This window comes from Rattus norvegicus, chromosome 9 (genome assembly GCF_036323735.1).
Source record: "Rattus norvegicus strain BN/NHsdMcwi chromosome 9, GRCr8, whole genome shotgun sequence".
Classification (NCBI taxonomy): domain Eukaryota; kingdom Metazoa; phylum Chordata; class Mammalia; order Rodentia; family Muridae; genus Rattus; species Rattus norvegicus.
The window spans coordinates 79827133-79848257 of record NC_086027.1 but is presented as its reverse complement, the minus strand read 5'-3'; the positions used below and the strand labels follow the sequence as shown (position 1 = coordinate 79848257).

The 21125-nt window shown below is 40.8% G+C and overlaps 1 protein-coding gene across 4 annotated transcripts in view; it reads right to left on the bottom strand.

The window, feature by feature from the left end:
- The window catches only part of Vwc2l (von Willebrand factor C domain containing 2 like), a 194758-nt gene that overhangs the window by 48896 nt on the left and 124737 nt on the right, over positions 1–21125 (bottom strand). The window contains exon 4 of one of the 4 annotated variants that reach the window (XM_039084106.2): positions 9384–13308. The exons of the other annotated variants lie outside the window; for them this stretch is intronic. Coding sequence (XP_038940034.1) covers positions 13295–13308 — 14 coding nt within the window. The 3' untranslated portion in view covers positions 9384–13294. Of the gene's footprint in view, positions 1–9383; positions 13309–21125 lie in introns of those variants that run through there. 4 annotated transcript variants of the gene reach the window in all.

Here is a 21125-nt window from a genome sequence, read left to right as displayed (position 1 = left end):
ATATTAATTTATTATAAAATGATATGAGTATGAATTCTAAAATCTATATGCATTTTATTTGCATGTACATGATAATAATCATGCAATAAAAGGGGTTTTGCTTTCACCAGAATTCTTATCTAGTGGAATCCTTAGTTACTTCAAGCTAGTCTCTTAGCATGTCTTTGTTGTAAGGATTGGCTCAGTTTGTGACATGAAAATGTTCATCTGACCTGCACAGAACAGGCTGAACATTCCTCCAATTCTCTACTTGTTACTGAAACTACTTATCCACAGAGCACATCCTACATGTGATAATTTTGTAGAGTAATAACTGCTTCCAGACTTGAAAGGGAATGAATAGTTCATGAAGAACCACTGAAGGGTGTTTCTCCATGTCTTCTTTTGCAATCATGGCCATGCAGACATTGGGGTCAACTTATAACATTGTCTACCACGCCTTCTCACAATCTAGTGCAAGCTTGATTAGCTCATGGTGGAGTCTATTGGCATAAAAAGTGCTATCATGGGCACACACTTATACCAAAGAAACCACCGGTGAAAGAGAAACTGTTAGGAATGGCAGGGAGCAAGCAAGGTGTGAGGGTCGTTACTCAGTCTCCTCAGAACTTTGCCTGTGGCAAATCCACAGAGAACAGCCACCGCTAGTCCGTTTGGAAGCAGTTTGCTTGTCTGTGGTCACTTTGTCTTTGCAAATGAGTTTGTGCTCATTTGTTTGTGTTAACGAGTTCAATAATAAAGTCATATAGATTTTTGGAAAATGTGTGGTAAAATTAAAAAGCATAGGTTTTTAAAATTTATTTTCTTCATTTTAAAAAATCTATCAAGTTACGATCATGTATAAACATGGGGCTGATAGTGAAATTGCACAATATGTACACAGTATAAGGATGACTGAAGAAGTTAGTTAATACATACAGTTATGTTCATCATGTGTTTCTCCCAAATTTTATACCTCCTTTGTGTGTGTGTGTGTGTGTGTGTGTGTGTGTAGGTATTTGTGTAGGTGAACGAACCATACATGTGAGAGGCCTGAGGTGTCTTTGTTTCTCACTCTATAGTTTTGTGTTGGCTAGACTGGTTAGCCAAGGATTCCCTGAGATTCACTAACACACACCTTCCCCTAATGCTGGCAGTGCAGGTACAAACTGCCACCCCTGTGTTTTGTGTGGGTGCTGACCTCAGGTCCTTATGCTTGTATAGCAAATGCTTCCCCTCCTGAGTCATCTCCTCAGTCCTCAACTTTGGAGCAACAGCTTCCTACCCATCCCAACCCCCACCCGCAACCACCATTCTACCTTCTGTTTATGTATTTCATTTTTGTAGATCTGACATTAAGTGAAAACATGTGGAGGATTCTGTCTCTCTGAGTCTGAATTATAGCTTCCTAAGTTCATCCGTGTTGTTGCAAATGAGACAGCTACTCATGAAAGCCCTAGGGTGGGGGAAACTTAAATGTCTACAAGAACGTGAATGGATAAAAAATATGTTTTATTATTTTTACTCAGTCATTATATAGTATTAGACATTGTGTTGGATGTTAGGAATCTAAGGACCTGAAGATTTGGGTGGATATTCTGTGTGTGTATAGACTTTGATGGGAAGGGTGAATAAATGAATTGCTTTGGCATTTTTATGAGGGACACCTAACACAAAAAGATGGGGAGTGGAAAAGGATGTGTTAGTTTGGGGGAAGTAAGATCTCTAATTTATTTAGAAAGATTAGTAAATGCTAGGGAGGGAGGGAAAAAGAGAGGGAGGAGGGGAAGGAGAGATGAAGGGAGGGAGAGAGGAGTTTGAGGGGCTTATTTTGTTAGGGTGGTGGGGACTTCACAACAAAAAGTAATGCTGAAGTTATTTGTGAGTGTTTATGGTGGCTTAAATAGGAATACTCCATTGGCCCATATATTTGAATATTTGGTCACTAGGGATTGAAGCTACTGGACAGGGATTAGGAGGTGTGGCTTTGTTGGAGGAAGTGTGTTACAGGGGGTGGGCTTTGGGGTTTCAGAAGCCCAAGCGAGGTCCAGTGGCACTCTCTCTTCCTGTAGATCCAGATATAGAACTTTCCAGATGTTGCCATGTCTGCCAATGTGCCACCATGTTCCCAGCTTTGAGGATAATGAGCTAAACCTCTGAAACTATAAGCAATCTCCAATTAAAAGGTTTCCTTTGTAAGAGTTGGCATGGTCATGGTACCTCTTTGCAGGAATAGGACACATGATGTGAAGAGAACAAACATACATTTTAAGAAAACTCTCGATCTTCCTGGTTGCTGCCGCCGCAGAGAGCTCGTGGGCAGCACCCCGCGAGCAAACTTGAGCCTCGGGACCACAGGTAAGACCAAATTTTCTGCTGCAAGAGACCTGCCTGGTGAACTCAGGACACACAGAGGCAGAATTCCTCTAGGACCGGGCACTTCCTGTGTTTACCAGGAGTCCCACACCCGCGGATCCTGGCCCGCAGCAGCTCTCTGCTCCCAGACCCCGTGGGAGAGAGACCTCACCGCCTGGTCAGGTGGGCACTCCTGAGGCTGCAGAGCAGAAGAGACCACCAACACTGCCCACCCCTGCCCACATCCCTGGCCCAAGAGGAAACTGTATAAGGCCTCTGGGTTCCCGGGGGGGGAGGGCCCAGGAGCAGCAGGACCCCTGCACCTGAGACACTGCCGGAACCTGAAGGAACAGACTGGATAAACAGTTCTCTGGACCCAAATCCCGTGGGAGGGAGAGGTAAACCTTCAGAGAGGCAGACACGCCTGGGAAACCAGAAGAGACTGCACTCTGCACACATCTCTGACGCCAGAGGAAAACACCAAACACCATCTGGAACCCAGGTGAACGGAAGCTCCCGGAAAGGGCGGCGCAGATCTTCCTGGTTGCTGCCGCCGCAGAGAGCTCGAGGGCAGCACCCAGCAAGCGAACTTGAGCCTCGGGACCACAGGTAAGACCAACTTTTCTGCTGCAAGTGACCTGCCTGGTGAACTCAAGACACAGGCCCACAGGAACAGCTGAAGACCTGTAGAGAGGAAAAACTACATGCCCGAAAGCAGAACACTCTGTCCCCATAACTGGCTGAAAGAAAACAGGAAAACAGGTCTACAGCACTCCTGACACACAGGCTTATAGGACAGTCTAGCCACTGTCAGAAATAGCAGAACAAAGTAACACTAGAGATAATCTGATGGCGAGAGGCAAGCGCAGGAACCCAAGCAACAGAAACCAAGACTACATGGCACCATCAGACCCCAATTCTCCCATCAAAACAAACATGGAATATCCAAACACACCAGAAAAGCAAGATCTAGTTTCAAAATCATATTTGATCATGATGCTGGAGGACTTCAAGAAAGACGTGAAGAACTCCCTTAGAGAAACACAGGAAAACATTAATAAACAAGTAAAAGCCTACAGAGAGGAATCGCAAAAATCCCTGAAAGAATTCCAGGAAAACACAATCAAACAGTTGAAGGAATTAAAAATGGAAATAGAAGCAATCAAGAAAGAACACATGGAAACAACCCTAGATATAGAAAACCAAAAGAAGAGACAAGGAGCTGTAGATACAAGCTTCACCAACAGAATACAAGAGATGAAAGAGAGAATCTCGGGAGCAGAAGATTCCATAGAATTCATTGACTCAACTGTCAAAGATAATGTAAAGCAGAAAAAGCTACTGGTCCAAAACATACAGGAAATCCAGGACTCAATGAGAAGATCAAACCTAAGGATAATAGGTATAGAAGAGAGTGAAGACTCCCAGCTCAAAGGACCAGTAAATATCTTCAACAAAATCATAGAAGAAAACTTTTCTAACCTAAAAAAAGAGATACCCATAGGCATACAAGAAGCCTACAGAACTCCAAATAGATTTGACCAGAAAAGAAACACCTCCCGTCACATAATAGTCAAAACACCAAACGCACAAAATAAAGAAAGAATATTAAAAGCAGTAAGGGAAAAAGGTCAAGTAACATATAAAGGCAGACCTATCAGAATCACACCAGACTTTTCGCCAGAAACTATGAAGGCCAGAAGATCCTGGACAGATGTCATACAGACCCTAAGAGAACACAACTGCCAGCCCAGGTTACTGTATCCAGCAAAACTCTCAATTAACATTGATGGAGAAACCAAGATATTCCATGACAAAACCAAATTTACACAATATCTTTCTACAAATCCAGCACTACAAAGGATAATAAATGGTAAAGCCCAACATAAGGAGGCAAGCTATACCCTAGAAGAAGCAAGAAACTAATCGTCTTGGCAACAAAACAAAGAGAATGAAAGCACACAAACATAACCTCACATCAAATATGAATATAACGGGAAGCAATAATCACTATTCCTTAATATCTCTCAATATCAATGGCCTCAACTCCCCAATAAAAAGACATAGATTAACAAACTGGATACGCAACGAGGACCCTGCATTCTGCTGCCTACAGGAAACACACCTCAGAGACAAAGACAGACACTACCTCAGAGTGAAAGGCTGGAAAACAACTTTCCAAGCAAATGGTCAGAAGAAGCAAGCTGGAGTAGCCATTCTAATATCAAATAAAATCAATTTCCAACTAAAAGTCATCAAAAAAGATAAGGAAGGACACTTCATATTCATCAAAGGAAAAATCAACCAAGATGAACTCTCAATCCTAAATATCTATGCCCCAAATACAAGGGCACCTACATACGTAAAAGAAACCTTACTAAAGCTCAAAACACACATTGCACCTCACACAATAATAGTGGGAGATTTCAACACCCCACTCTCATCAATGGACAGATCATGGAAACAGAAATTAAACAGTGATGTAGACAGACTAAGAGAAGTCATGAGCCAAATGGACTTAACGGATATTTATAGAACATTCTATCCTAAAGCAAAAGGATTACCTTCTTCTCAGCTCCTCATGGTACTTTCTCCAAAATTGACCATATAATTGGTCAAAAAACGGGCCTCAACAGGTACAGAAAGATAGAAATAATCCCATGCGTGCTATCGGACCAACACAGCCTAAAACTGGTCTTCAATAACAATAAGGGAAGAATGCCCACATATACGTGGAAATTGAACAATGCTCTACTCAATGATAACCTGGTCAAGGAAGAAATAAAGAAAGAAATTAAAAACTTTTTAGAATTTAATGAAAATGAAGGTACAACATACCCAAACTTATGGGACACAATGAAAGCTGTGCTAAGAGGAAAACTCATAGCGCTGAGTGCCTGCAGAAAGAAACAGGAAAGAGCATATGTCAGCAGCTTGACAGCACACCTAAAAGCTCTAGAACAAAAAGAAGCAAATACACCCAGGAGGAGTAGAAGGCAGGAAATAATCAAACTCAGAGCTGAAATCAACCAAGTAGAAACAAAAAGGACCATAGAAAGAATCAACAGAACAAAAAGTTGGTTCTTTGAGAAAATCAACAAGATAGATCAACCCTTAGCCAGACTAACGAGAGGACACAGAGAGTGCGTCCAAATTAACAAAATCAGAAATGAAAAGGGAGACATAACTACAGATTCAGAGGAAATTCAAAAAATCATCAGATCTTACTATAAAAACCTATATTCAACAAAACTTGAAAATCTACAGGAAATGGACAATTTCCTAGACAGATACCAGGTACCGAAGTTAAATCAGGAACAGATAAACCAGTTAAACAACCCCATAACTCCTAAGGAAATAGAAGCAGTAATTAAAGGTCTCCCAACCAAAAAGAGCGCAGGTCCAGAGGGATTTAGTGCAGAATTCTATCAGACCTTCATAGAAGACCTCATACCAATATTATCCAAACTATTCCACAAAATTGAAACAGATCGATCACTCCCGAATTCCTTCTATGAAGCCACAATTACTCTTATACCTAAGCCACACAACGACCCATCAAAGAAAGAGAACCTCAGACCAATTTCCCTTATGAATATCGACGCAAACATACTCAATAAAATTCTGGCAAACCGAATCCAAGAGCACATCAAAACAATCATCCACCATGATCAAGTAGGCTTCATCCCAGGCATGCAGGGATGGATTAATATATGGAAAACCATCAACGTGATCCATTATATAAACAAACTGAAAGAACAAAACCACATGATCATTTCATTAGATGCTGAGAAAGCATTTGACAAAATTCAACACCCCTTCATGATAAAAGTCCTGGAAAGAATAGGAATTCAAGGCCCATACCTGAACATAGTAAAAGCCATATACAGCAAACCAGTTGCTAACGTTAAACTAAATGGAGAGAAACTTGAAGCAATCCCACTAAAATCAGGGACTAGACAAGGCTGCCCATTCTCTCCCTACTTATTCAATATAGTTCTTGAAGTTCTAGCCAGAGCAATCAGACAGCAAAAGGAGGTCAAGGGGATACAGATTGGAAAAGAAGAAGTCAAAATATCACTATTCGCAGATGATATGATAGTATATTTTAGTGATCCCAAAAGTTCCACCAGAGGAGTACTAAAGCTGATAAAGAACTTCAGCAAAGTGGCTGGGTATAAAATTAACTCAAATAAATCAGTAGCCTTCCTCTACACAAAAGAGAAACAAGCCGAGAAAGAAATTAGGGAAACGACACCCTTCATAATAGACCCAAATAATATAAAGTACCTCGGTGTGATTTTAACCAAGCACGTAAAAGATTTGTACAATAAGAACTTTAAGACACTGAAGAAAGAAATTGAAGAAGACCTCAAAGGATGGAAAGATCTCCCATGCTCATGGATTGGCAGGATTAATATAGTAAAAATGGCCATTTTACCAAAAGCGATCTACAGATTCAATGCAATCCCCATCAAAATACCAATCCAATTCTTCAAAGAGTTAGACAGAACAATTTGCAAATTCATCTGGAATAACAAAAAACCCAGGACAGCTAAAACTATCCTCAACAATAAAAGGACTGCAGGGGAATCACTATCCCTGAACTCAAGCAGTATTACAGAGCAATAGTGATAAAAACTGCATGGTATTGGTACAGAGACAGATGGATAGACCAATGGAACAGAATTGAAGACCCAGAAATGAACCCACACACCTATGGGCACTTGATTTTTGACAAAGGAGCCAAAACCATCCAATGGAAAAAAGATAGCATTTTCAGCAAATGGTGCTGGTTCAACTGGAGGTCAATATGTAGAAAAAATGCAGATTGATCCATGCTTATCACCCTGTATAAAGCTTAAGTCCAAGTGGATCAAGGACCTCCACATCAAGGAGATACACTCAAACTAATAGAAAAAAACTAGGGAAGCATCTGGAACACATGGGCACTGGAAAAAATTTCCTGAACAAAACACCAATGGCTTATGCTCTAAGATCAGGAATTGACAAATGGGATCTCATAAAACTGCAAACCTTCTGTAAGGCAAAGGACACTGTGGTTAGGACAAATCGGCAACCACCTGATTGGGAAAAGATCTTTACCAATCCTACAACAGATAGAGGCCTTATATCCAAAATATACAAAGAACTCAAGAAGTTAGACCGCAGGGAGACAAATAACCCTATTAAAAAATGGGGTTCAGAGCTAAACAAAGAATTCACAGCTGAGGAATGCCGAATGGCTGAGAAACACCTAAAGAAATGTTCAACATCTTTAGTCATAAGGGAAATGCAAATCAAAACAACCCTGAGATTTCACCTCACACCAGTGAGAATGGCTAAGATCAAAAACTCAGGTGACAGCAGATGCTGGCGAGGATGCGGAGAAAGAGGAACACTCCTCCATTGTTGGTGGGATTGCAGACTGGTACAACCATTCTGGAAATCAGTCTGGAGGTTCCTCAGAAAATTGGACATTGAACTGCCTGAGGATCCAGCTATACCTCTCTTGGGCATATACCCAAAAGATGCCCCAACATATAAAAAAGACACGTGCTCCACTATGTTCATCGCAGCCTTATTTATAATAGCCAGAAGCTGGAAAGAACCCAGATAGATGCCCTTCAACAGAGGAATGGATACAGAAAATGTGGTATATCTACACAATGGAATATTACTCAGCTATCAAAAACAACGAGTTTATGAAATTCGTAGGCAAATGGTTGGAACTGGAAAATATCATCCTGAGTGAGCTAACCCAATCACAGAAAGACATACATGGTATGCACTCATTGATAAGTGGCTATTAGCCCAAATGCTTGAATTACCCTAGATCCCTAGAACAAACGAAACTCAAGATGGATGATCAAAATGTGAATGCTTCACTCCTTCTTTAAATGAGGAAAAAGAATACCCTTGGCAGGGAAGGGAGAGGCAAAGATTAAAACAGAGACTGAAGGGACACCCATTCAGAGCCTGCCCCACATGTGGCCCATACATATACAGCCACCCAATTAGACAAGATGGATGAAGCAAAGAAGTGCAGACTGACAGGAGCCGGATGTAGATCGCTCCTGAGAGACACAGCCAGAATACAGCAAATACAGAGGCAAATGCCAGCAGCAAACTACTGAACTGAGAATAGGACCCCCGTTGAAGGAATCAGAGAAAGAACTGGAAGAGCTTGAAGGGGCTTGAGACCCCATATGTACAACAATGCCAAGGAACCAGAGCTTCTAGGGACTAAGCCACTACCTAAAGACTATACATGGACTGACCCTGGACTCTGACCTCATAGGTAGCAATGAATATCCTAGTAAGAGCACTAGTGGAAGGGGAAGCCCTTGGTCCTGCTAAGACTGAACCCCCAGTGAACTAGATTGTTGGGGGGAGGGCGGCAATGGGGGGAGGTTTGGGAGGGGAACACCCATAAGGAAGGGGAGGAGGGTGGGGAATGTTTGCCCGGAAACCAAAGAATTATTATTAAGTATTAAATAAATTTAAAAAAAATTACAAAAAAAGTGAAAAAAAAACCTGCAAAGCTTATGTAAGGCAAAGGACACTGTGGTTAGGATAAAACGGCAACCAACAGATTGGGAAAAGATCTTTACCAATCCTACAACAGATAGAGGCCTTATATCCAAAATATACAAAGAACTCAAGAAGTTAGACCGCAGGGAGACAAATAACCCTATTAAAAAATGGGGTTCAGAGCTAAACAAAGAATTCACAGCTGAGGAATGCCGAATGGCTGAGAAACTCCTAATGAAATGTTCAACATCTTTAGTCATAAGGGAAATGCAAATCAAAACAACCCTGAGATTTCACCTCACACCAGTGAGAATGGCTAAGGTCAAAAACTCAGGTGACAGCAGATGCTGGCGAGGATGCGGAGAAAGAGGAACACTCCTCCATTGTTGGTGGGGTTGCAGACTGGTACAACCATTCTGGAAATCAGTCTGGAGGTTCCTCAGAAAATTGGACATTGAACTGCCTGAGGATCCAGCTATACCTCTCTTGGGCATATACCCAAAAGATGCCCCAACATATAACAAAGACTCCACTATGTTCATAGCAGCCTTATTTATTATAGCCAGAAGCTGGAAAGAACCCAGATGCCCTTCAACAGAGGAATGGATACAGAAAATGTGGTAAATCTACACAGTGGAATATTACTCAGCTATCAAAAACAATGACTTTATGTAATTCATAGGCAAATGGTTGGAACTGGAAAATATCCTGAGTGAGGTAACCCAATCACAGAAAAACACACATTGTATGCACTCATTGATAAGTGGCTATTAGCCCAAATGCTTGAATTACCCTAGATGCCTAGAACAAATGAAACTCAAGACGGATGATCAAAATGTGAATGCTTCACTCCTTCTTTAAAAGGGGAACAAGAATACCCTTGGCAGGGAAGAGAGAGGCAAATATTAAAACAGACCCAGAAGGAACACCCATTCAGAGCCTGCCACACATGTGTCCCATACATATACAGCCACCCAATTAGACAAGATGGATGAAGCAAAGAAGTGCAGGCCGACAGGAGCCAGATGTAGATCGCTCCTGAAAGACACAGCCAGAATACAGCAAACACAGAGGCGTATGCCAGCAGCAAACCACTGAATTGAGAACAGGACCCCCGTTGAAAGAATCAGAGAAAGAACTGGAAGAGCTTGAAGGGGCTCGAGACTCCATAGGTACAACAATGTCAAGCAACCAGAGCTTCCAGGGACTAAGCCACTACCTAAAGACTAAACATGGACTGACCCTGGACTCTGACCTCATAGGTAGCAATGAATATCCTAGTAAGAGCACCAGTGGAAGGGGAAGCCCTTGGTCCTGCTAAGACTGAATCCCCAGTGAACCAGATTGTTGGGGGTGGGCGGCATGGGGGGGAGGATGGGGAGGGTAACGCCCATAAAGAAGGGGACGGGGGAGGGGGATGTTTGCCTGGAAACCGGGAAAGGGAATAACACTCGAAATGTATATAAGAAATACTCAAGTTAATAAAAAAAAAGTAAGGAAAAAAAAGAAAGCAGTAATTAATTATTATAGTAATTAATTAAAATTGCTATAATTGGAACATGTTAAAATGAAGAATTAAAAGAAATTAATATGTGAAAAAAATAAATCTCTCTCTACAAGCTGTTAGAACTTACCCAATCATGAGAAGGATGTTAGCATTTTTTGTTCTAGAAGCAAAGGCACTTTGCCATAGTGGACCAAGTGTTTGCTGGCTAGGACTCAATCTTTTAGTTAGCTATAAATATGTAAACACAGAAAGTTTTCAAGGGCATGCAGTTCATCTCAATCCATTGTGACCATTGGGCTTGCAAAGGTTTCTGCTGGCCTAATTCTTTATCCATCTAATGGTTATTCTCACAGTAAAGGCCAACATGGGGTAGCAGCTACAGTATGATTCACACACAGGTCTGTTCCTGCTGTAGTACTGGAAAGAGATGCATCAGGCACCCAATAAGTGAATATTTGATCAAAGAAAAAGTGAAATGTTTCTATAATCTAGTATTTCCTCTGTGTTTACTATATGCCATGCACTGGGGCTTTGGTGTTGGACAAAAAAAGTCCGTATGTTCTCACAGTGTGACAGATGGCTAAGTCTAGCATTAGGAGAAGCAAAGCTTTTTCATTGTTGCTCAAATACAGGACATTAGAGACTGTTTAAATGGCTAACACTTAGCATGTCTGCCAGTGGTGAAGCTCTGGCTTGGATCGAAAGCCTGAGATACTGAGGTGTTATGTTGTCCAAAGAGTCTATGCTGTCTATTGGTCTTTTCTTAGATGTTTCCATGCATAAGACCATTTGTGTATGCATGCAAGTGTGTGTGTGTGTGTGTGTGTGTGTGTGTGTGTGTGTGTGTGTGTAAGAGAGAGAGAGAGAGAGAGAGAGAGAGAGAGAGAGAGAGAGAGAGAGAGAGAGATTCTGTGTCTTCTCATTTTTGTAACTTGTGTTTTACTTTCTGTTAGGATTTTATTGATTTCTCTTATAACACTGTGTTCATATAATTGATCCAGGCACTCTATAGCTGTGTCCACTGCAAGTCAGGTTGCCTGCCTAACACTTAGTGTTTGAAATTGGATTAAACTCATACAACTTTATGACACACTCGTCTGTCTGTAGGCCTCCCTGGAAGCTCATGGTTTATCAGCGGTCACAGTGCCGTTGGATTATAGTCTTTATTGTAGCATCTAATTAAGTTCAAATGAAATAAACCTTGTATTTTCTTCTTGGGAGTCAAGCTCAAGTACATGTCAATAGGTCAACTTCAATAAGAGATTCTAAACTGGAAATTGAGGGATACAAAAGAGAAGGTGTAGGACCAGAGCTGCAGAGAAGAACACTGGATGTTTTGCTGAAAAGTATTTTTGCCTCATCCACTGCTTTTATGAAGGACAAGACAGAAAGCAAAGATTAAATAGAAATTTGTCTGGCGATATGTAAGAGATAGTTTCAGAAACATTACAGGGATGCAGTTTGAAATAAAGAGTTACAAAACATTACCTCCAGACAAGGCTAATCCTTTGCTCATCTTTGACAGTGAATGGACTTTATGGTTTAGCTTAAAGAACATTTTTGACTCATCTGAAACAAATCTATAAATCATTTTCAAACAATGTCCATATTGTTTCAACATTACTTGTAATTTTTAATGGCTCCACTCTGCCGTTTAAAAACAGAATTGCCACTAGTTGTAACTATACAAACAATCAGGCATTCTAGCGAGTCAATATCTTTCTAAAGACTACCGTAATCCAACAAAAGGTTATTGGAATTTCTTAATCTCTTCATTAATAGACTTCCAACGGTGTGAATACTGTTTGAGGGAGGCTAAGATCTCTGCATTATGTTTTCCACAGTTACAGATTGTCCTCCACTGAGTGCTAGGGATAATATTGGAGATGACTTCATGTAAATGTTTAAAACAGACTAATGTCAGTCATGCCCCTGCTGCAGCACACGGGAGGAAGTCAGAGTGCAAGCTCAGGTGTAGGTCTTGACTTTCACCTAGTTTCAGACAGGATTTCTTATGGTTTGCCGCTGTGCGTGGCAGGACAGTTGACCCACAAGCTCCAGAAAATTCTCCTCGCTCTGTTTCCCATCTCACTGTAAGAGCAGCAGTGCCAGCATTACAAATCTGAACAATCTCGCCTGGCTTTCTGCAGGACCTGGGGGTTTGGACTCAGGTCACACGCTTATGTGGAAAACGCTTTATCTATCAAATCCATCTTCTTGCCCCACCTTTTGTCTCCTTGGTGGACACTTCTAATTCACTGGACCCAGTTTTCCTTTACGAAACTGGCGCTAGGGTATTTATGATCTTGTAGGGTGTCTTAATTACAGAACTACAGGGGGTACTGTTCACACTGTAATGAATAACTGATGCTCTTCAGAGTTGGCCAGCAAGCGAGTCTCGAATGTACCTTCTATTTGTCACCGCCCCATTGCTTTTTCCTTGGTGCTCATGTGTTTTTTTATTTTTCTTGTTTAAACCAAACTTACTAAAACCTTAAGTTTCTATTCTTATTGCAACTTCAGTTGTTAAGCAGATTTGTTTGTTTGTCAAAGAATACAGAAGCGCAATTGACCTGGAAGCACAAGGGAATTGTTCATTTCTTAAAACCCAGATTTTAATTGCAGTATGTGCAATTAAAATGCATAGTGCCCAGGAAAGCGATGCCTGAGAAATATGCTTTACAGCGCAATTGGCATCGGGATCCAGCTTCTGGGTACAATGAGTGAAAGTCGGCTCTGTTTTCCCATCTTGGCTGTGGCATTAGCAGTACCATGGACACTTACCACACATCTCAGAGATACACGGTGTGAATCAGAGGGTCCAATTTGGCCCTACGTATGTCCCTTCTGTGAAACTTTTCTGGGGCCTGGCCCTTGACTCCAGCCACCAATATCTGCAGCTGAAGGGATGGAGCCGCGCTAGGGCTCTGAAGCTATGGCCAAGAAAGAAAAAGAGAGAATTGAAAGCGTTTCCATCCGTTGTATTGGCAGAGAGTCAAGGAAAACAGTTTAAAAATATTTGTCAGGAAGTCACCATTACTTGGAAGGTTTATGGCTAAAGTCTATCTGTCATTACGCACAGATAACCCCGGCAATTTAAATTACAGAAGCCATACACACAATTCAAGGCAAAGTTATGGGCATTCCCTAAAACCTCCTTCACTTGGTTGACTAAGATCAGAAAGGAAAAAAAAATGTTTTCCACTAAGCAAATGCCTTAAATCAGAGCATTCCAGGAGTGCTTTCGGTTGGGCTGAATTTGCATTTATATGAAGAGAAATAACAAGTGTGTATTTGAGAGTAGGATCCTGTCTATTATTTGTTTATTTTTTCATTATACTTATTAAATCTCATTATACTTATTAAATCTCTTGGATTTTATTTATTTATTTATTTTGCTTTTGCTTCCTCTCTCTGTAGCTCGCAAAGGAGCTCATCACTTGAAATTGCTTTAAAGGTGAATGTGCACGCAGACTCTCAAGTGGAAGTTACAGAGCAAGTCAGTGGCAGAGCCCGGGGCAGAGACCTGTACCTCATGTGGTTCAATGCCAGCAGCCTCACGTAGAGTGCAGACTGCTGCAAGCTCCTTCCATTTTCCCAACTTTATCTTTAAATATTGCTAGAGCACCCCAAAGAAGCGAGAGGGCTTTAATGTATGTATTTACACACACACACACACACACACACACACACACACACACACACACACACGTTCACATACGGTATAATTACTGCTCAGAAAGATTCCATAAAGTAGCTTTGTACGTTACTGTGTTTCTGGGTCACAAAAGATACTGGACTGTGATAGCGTATGTGGTTTGTCAGGTAATCATGAGCAGAGCTGTGACTCAGACATGGGGCACGAGCTGACTTTTGTTCTCTTTGCTTGAAGAGGTCGTGGACTCTCTTGAGTTTTGCTCTCTAAATGGTACTGTTGTTTTGGTCATTGTTAGAGGAATAGGAAAGGATTTAGGTCAGGAGGGGAAGCAATAAAAAAGCGTAAGTAACCTATTAAAAACACCTCCCCAGGACAAGGACAAGGCTTGGTATCTGTATCCCCAGTGTCCCAGTCTCCTGTCTGTGTTTAGTCTCAAGTGGAAGAAAGTTTCGTTTCTGCAGCAATACCTTACGTAGTTCTGCTCAGTTGTTAAAAACTTCCAACATAGACGGGCTTGACATTGCCAGTGTCTACTTTCTATGACACATCCGTGACTTAAAAGTAAACACATACAGACACAGGAAAACTTGTGTTATCAAAAACCCACAAAGTTACCAGTGAGCTAATCTCCTCATTTTGATATTTAAAAAAGGGAATGGAAAAAGTTAAAAACATTTCAAAGTCAACCTAAATTAAACCTTAACTTCATGAAGCTGTTGAGAGGAAAGGCAAGATTTTGACCATTTTTTTTCAGTGGGAAAGAAGATGCTCATGGAAAAAATAGGGTACGTTTCTCAGTGTGGCTCTAATGAAATAAGTTTTAATTTTTAGTAGTGCATACATAGGAAAAGCATACTATTTTCTCAGTAATATCTCTATGAGCAAAGATAGAAGGTCATTATCACCTTTTAACCTAGAATCTGGAGAAACTATAATTTGACCATTGCTATCACCACCATGAGTCTTATCCATTTCTTACGTTCTCGCTGTGTCCCAGCTGTTGTGCAAGCACCGATGGAGCCAGACCTGGATGATGTAGAGCAGTAGTGTCACCATCCATCCCTATCCTGTCACCCATCTCCATGGCCTCCCTTTATGGTCACGCTTTCTAGAAATCTCAAAGAGCTAGACTTCTCTTTCTTCCCCTAATCTTACAGAGCCCAGATAGAGATAGCAAGAGTTCTGGCATCACTCCTTGGAGGGAGGCTTAAATGATGCATTCGTGGGGATCTTATGGGTGTGTTACTATAGCTCTCATTTATATTCATTTTTAAAAATATGGTAAGTGAGATAACCAACGTTGAAACCTGCTCTGTTCCATAAAGATCTCAGGAGCTCCCAGGACAGATGTGTGTTTTTGTTGGTGTGTGTGTGTGTGTGTGTGTGTGTGTGTGTGTATGTGTGTGTGTGTGTGTGTGTGTGTGTGTGTGTGTGTGTGTGTCTTAAAAACTCTGTATCCTAATCCATCACTGCCTTGCTTGCACTGTCCTGCAGGCCACAGTAACTCTAACTCTGCCTTAATGGGAAGCAAACCACTTCTGCAAAGAGTCCACTTAAGAAATAGCTTTGCTTGACATCTGCCGACAGAAGAGTTCACCCTTCCTGAAAAATAGAGCACTTAACTCGCAAGAAAGTTGATTACCTGCAGAACAGACCCAATGCTCCAATACAGAGCGAATGCAAAATTGCTTCTATTTTCTAATTTTTTTCCCCACTGTGCCAGAATGAATTACCTGTAAGTCCATATATTTAGAAGTAGGAATGCCATACCAAGGAAAAAAATAACTTGATCTAAAAAGCATTTGTTACTTCCAAGGAATAATTATTTGGCCATGTTTCCTTACATTCTCAGCAGAAAAATCTGCTCTTTCTAACAGGATCAGATGCCTTGACATGTCAGGAAGCTTCCGGGTGTTTGCTCTCCAGGCAGTAGATGCTGATTCTTTTTTATCACCTTTATTTTATTTATTTAATAAAACATTTATTTAGTAAAGGAGGATCCGGCTGGCTACATATCTCAGACTTCCTCAGAACTCATTATGCAAACCCAACTGGCTTCAAACTGTTAATCCTCCTGCTTCAGTCTCCCTAGTACTGAGATTATAATTATAGCCACCTTTCCTGGCCCCATTAATTGTGGCATTCATGATTTCTGTGTTCCTCACGTGATTCAGACATGCAGGGGCGTGGTTGGAAGGGTCTAAGGTGACCACTTTCCTTTTCAATCTTCTTTGTCAACAGAAAAGTAGACTCAGTTTTGATTTCAAAACAGAGTAAAGTTCATTTAAGGATGAGAATGGAAACATCTTAGATTCACAAAACATTCAAATGACTGTGTGGGTGAAAAATATCAAGCTATCCTTATCATTGAAATGACTGTATTTTTCATTTCTCCTACTCAGCCTAATGTGATTACCGGTGTAGCAAGGCACCCACACACAGAGTTCATGAGGCTGCGTAAGCAGAGGTTCTGTGGGGTTTCGCTGTTACCAGGTGAATGCTGTCTAAATACTGAGTACTGCTTAGGAATATGCAGATCCTATGCATACATACATCCTTAGGTTACTCTGAGATGAGAACATGTGTAACTGGATACCTGTGACACTAGTGTATGTTCAAGTCTACCTGAGCTGTGAATGACTGATGGAAATGTGTTCCTATTAGAAATCTTGTCTGTCTCTGAATGCTTGCCCATCTGGCTCTTTAGGAATCTCCTTCTTCATTGTTCCTTTATTTAAGCTCCTCAGGGGGCCTGTGAGCCGGTGAGGCATGAGTGGGTGGTCACTTCTGCATGGCTTTTCAGTGTTATTGGTTAGAAGAACGTGTTACTAATAAAGTCTACGCTGCCATGGCACGGAAGGAGAGACGAACATCATCGAACCTACGTCATCCTGAAATGAGTAAGTGGCTACCGACAGTTCGCACCGTTAGAAAGAGAGGACTCGTTTCTTACAGCTGAGCTCCCTGGCAATCTTGACCTTCTCTGCTGTTGGCGCTGACTTTCTCTCCTCACTAAATAATTGCCGGTTGTCTCTGTTAGCCACATAACATGATGCCACAGAAATGGCAGGACTGTCATGACGTTTACATTTGGCTAAGGGAAGGTGAGCTGTGAAGGAGAGAAGGCTTGGCGAGGGCCCCACTTGGCACACACTCAGTTTTTAAAGTACTTTGCAAAGGGAATGGAATGGGAATTACAGAGTAATTTTACTTTCCCCCCCACACGATGAGCTATTCTCTGAACTGTTGTCATTCTCATGACTTTAACACGCCATTGCTCCCCACCCCCCAGCAATCATGAGTCCAAAGACACAGCAGCCTGTAAGAATATAGTGTTTTAAAACGTGGGGATGCTATGGGACCCATTGGATGATCTTAGGATAGAAGTTTCTCAGACTGAGAGCTTTCATCTGAGCACAGAGGAGGGACAAAATCATAGACCCTAAGCTTGCAGCACATTAGCAGACAAGCATAGGACATTGACAATGTGGATCTTCTCTTTGAGATGAAAATTAAAGAAAACACAGTTACTGTTTGACTTCCCCAACACTGGGGTAGTACTCCATGTTGAAGCAATGCAAGGACGTCAATGACTCAGACCTTCACTGTATACACCTTCTGTAGAGAAGGTTCACAGCTTAGTGGGACAAGAGTTGGATTTAACAAAGGCTTCCGTACAAGTATTTTTAATTTTTTCTCTTATTTTTGAAGTTATAATAGCATTATATCATTTACCTTTCTTATCCTCCTGCCAAACCTTACTATATACACCTCCTGGCTCTCTTTCAAGTTCATGACTTTCTTTTCCATTGATTGTTGTTATTAGAATATATACATACATATTTCTAAATGTAGACTGCTCAGTATGTATGTTGTTACCTGTATGTATGTTTTCAGGGATGATAGTTTGGGGTTATGTGTGCTGTCCCTCAAGAAGACTATTTCTCTCACTCTCAACCCTACATAAAGAATAGTACAAATAGTTTTTGCCCTTCAGTCTCATACAAATCATCTTTGTTATTTCATGCCTAAGGATGTCAACTGAATATACATTCTTACCTCTGTCACAGAAGAAATTATTCTAAGAAGTACATTAAGTTAATAATTCTGATCATTTAGCTTCCACTGACTACTTTTAATGTGAAACCCAACTATCAACAAACCCCCAAGGCAAATGGTAGCCTTATTTACCAAAACTATAATCTAATTACAAGTCCCTTGCCTTGGAATTAGAGCACCCGTGGCCATCCCTACTCTCCATAGTGTGATCAGGGCTACATAAATCAAATTTTTGGAGAGTCAGTCTCTATTGTTTAGTGTAGAAAAGCTGATGGAGTTTGTCCTACAGTATACAACATTCAAGTTTTCTTTAGTGCTCTTAATAGCTGCACTAGAGAAAGACAAAGTGCTTCGGTGGCAAGCATGTTGGCATAGGTTATGCCTTCTTTGTTTTGCCAGCATTTCACTTGTGACTGTAGACAGTCACTAGTCATCAACCAATACTTGGACAGTGCCTGTAAAGCATGTTGTTTATCTATACCTGGTATACTATCTAAAATCCTAAGAAATGACCATTTTCTTAATTTGTCATACCTGGTCAGATATTTAAGGGCACCAAACAGAGTTACTGTCTCTAAAATTTTGGATAGACTTAGTTGGAAAAAAAGAATCAAATGGAGAATAGAAATCATTAGGGATTTGGGGTGGTTGGCAAATGGAAGCCAGCATTTTCCAGACATTTCCCTCCCCTGTCCTTTGTGTGTTAATTACCCACTATTGATATGCTGTGTTGATGTTTTTATATTGTTCCTTGACACCATGAACATGGGTTTAAAAGACTGCTTTGTTCTGCAGTGACCCAATTACTTCTAGTAAGTGGTTCATTTCTGGTATATATCTGCTATGTGGGCAAGAAAAGAAGTGATATAAATTGGGATTATTCCCTGGTGAGAACTGAAAGATACCATTGAAACAACAGCATATTAGCAATAGTTGAAAGGAGAAAAGAGAAGTTAGGGAGACAACACAGCTTTCTTAAAAAAAAACAAAAACAAAAAAGAAATAAACAACAACAACAAAAACCTAACCCAATGACCAAGGCATGTAGAAGAGATTAGGCATGTTTCATTTGCATTTAAATATCAAAAAGGACCTATGGGTTGGAGTTATTATGAAGTCCAACCCGTCTCATGTTTTATGGATCTTTAAAAATCTAAAGTCTTTTTTAAAAAAATATTTTTTTTATTTTATGTGCATTGGTGTTTTGTCTGCATGCATATCCATATGAGATTGTCAGATCTTCAGAACTTGAGTTGCAGACAGTTGTGAACTGCTATGTGGGTGCTGGGAACTGAACCCAAGTCCTCTAGAAGAGCAGCCAATGCTTTTAATTATTGAGCCACCTCTTCAGCCTAAAAATCAGAAGTCTTAAAAGAAGAAAAGGGCTACCTCAAGACATGGTAACTTTCCCACTGATGGAGAATATCCACTGGTTCAATGGATATTCAAATGTTGCAAATGAGATTCAAATCACAGATGACATACGAGTTGTAAGGCACATGGATTTCTGATTCAGGGTTTATTCTGGCCCAGAAAGAAAACAGGTCTGCTCTTTGAATCTGATAAAGACTGCAAATGTAATAGATTACACTTCACTTTCCTTGATCTCCTACTGTAATCTTTATACCCAAAGAGGTGCTTTATGCATGTTTAGCTCATACTTATGGAGACAGATATAAGTAAGCTGAGAGTTATCTCATCTAAGTGATACCCTGGACCCTGGTTGATCCTAGCAAGTAAGGATCCGTATTCTCTGGAGAAGAAGATTTTAGAAAGACTTTGCTTATGCTAGGGAGACAACTAACAAGAACAATTGGTATGCTAATGGGAAATTATTACTTCATGTCAAATAAATACAGAGACTTTATGGAAAAATAACCTAATGGTACGATGTACAATAATCAGGGAAAGGAAAGGAGGGTTGAGTGGAAGATGGGCATCTTACTAACATAGACGATAAGAAGGCAGACTACTTGTAGTCAATGGATGGAAATCGAGACATGGAGGGTCATAGTTAGAAAGACACATGTTTGGGAAGTAGATCAGGAAATGAAACAAAAGACGAAATTGAGGAAGAGTAACAGGAGACGAGAAGTTAGGTGGGCCATGCAACATGAGACTTGTAGATGGACTTAAGGACCTCGTTCTAAGCTCAGTGGAGGTCACAGGAGTGTTCTGAGTCTGGGGGGAAAATAACAATCTGTGACAAAGAGAAGAGAAAGTATCAAAGACCAAAGAAACAGAAGATATGGGCTGGCTCTAGTCTAGGCAGGCAAGGGTAGAGTCCACCCACATTGCAGTTATCTGTCAGTATTATGAATTTTATTCTCATGTGGGTTATCATGATTTCACTTAAATAGGCTCTAGTGCCACTAAGTGTCTTAGCTGCTAGTATGTCAAACACTTATTCTGCTGTAAAGGAGCTAAATTGTACTAGAGAAGAGGAAAAGATGTTAGTGAGGAGAGTTGCTCCATTTTAACTTGCTTGTGTGTATGAATTATTGAAGTATTGAATACATATATTAAATATATATTGAATTATAACCAACTCTGAGATAGGAAATGGCTGTATCCCTAAATATCTAGCTTATTCACCCCAGATGTTCTTTCATGCTGAGAAAGAGTTAACTGTAGTGGACAATAATGATGATCATTTCTCTGTGGCTTTTTGTATTATTTAGAGCTAATCAAATTTATTATATCTCTATCTCTATCTCTATATCTTTATGGATAGAGTAGAATGAAATTACTTTTAATTGCAAAATAAACCACTACCCAAAGACTGTACATGGACAGACCCATGGCTCCAGCTGCATTTGTAGCAGAGGATGGCCTTGTTGGGCATCAGTGAAAGAAGTCCTTGGTCCTGTCAAGGCTGGATCCCCCAGTGTAGGGGAATATGGGGGCAGTATGGAGAGGGGGGTGGATGGGGAGGGGAACACCCTTATAGAAGAAGGGGAGGAGAATGGGATAGGGGGCTTATCTCCAGGAAACTGGGAAAGGAAATAACATTCAAAACTTAAATAAAAATTC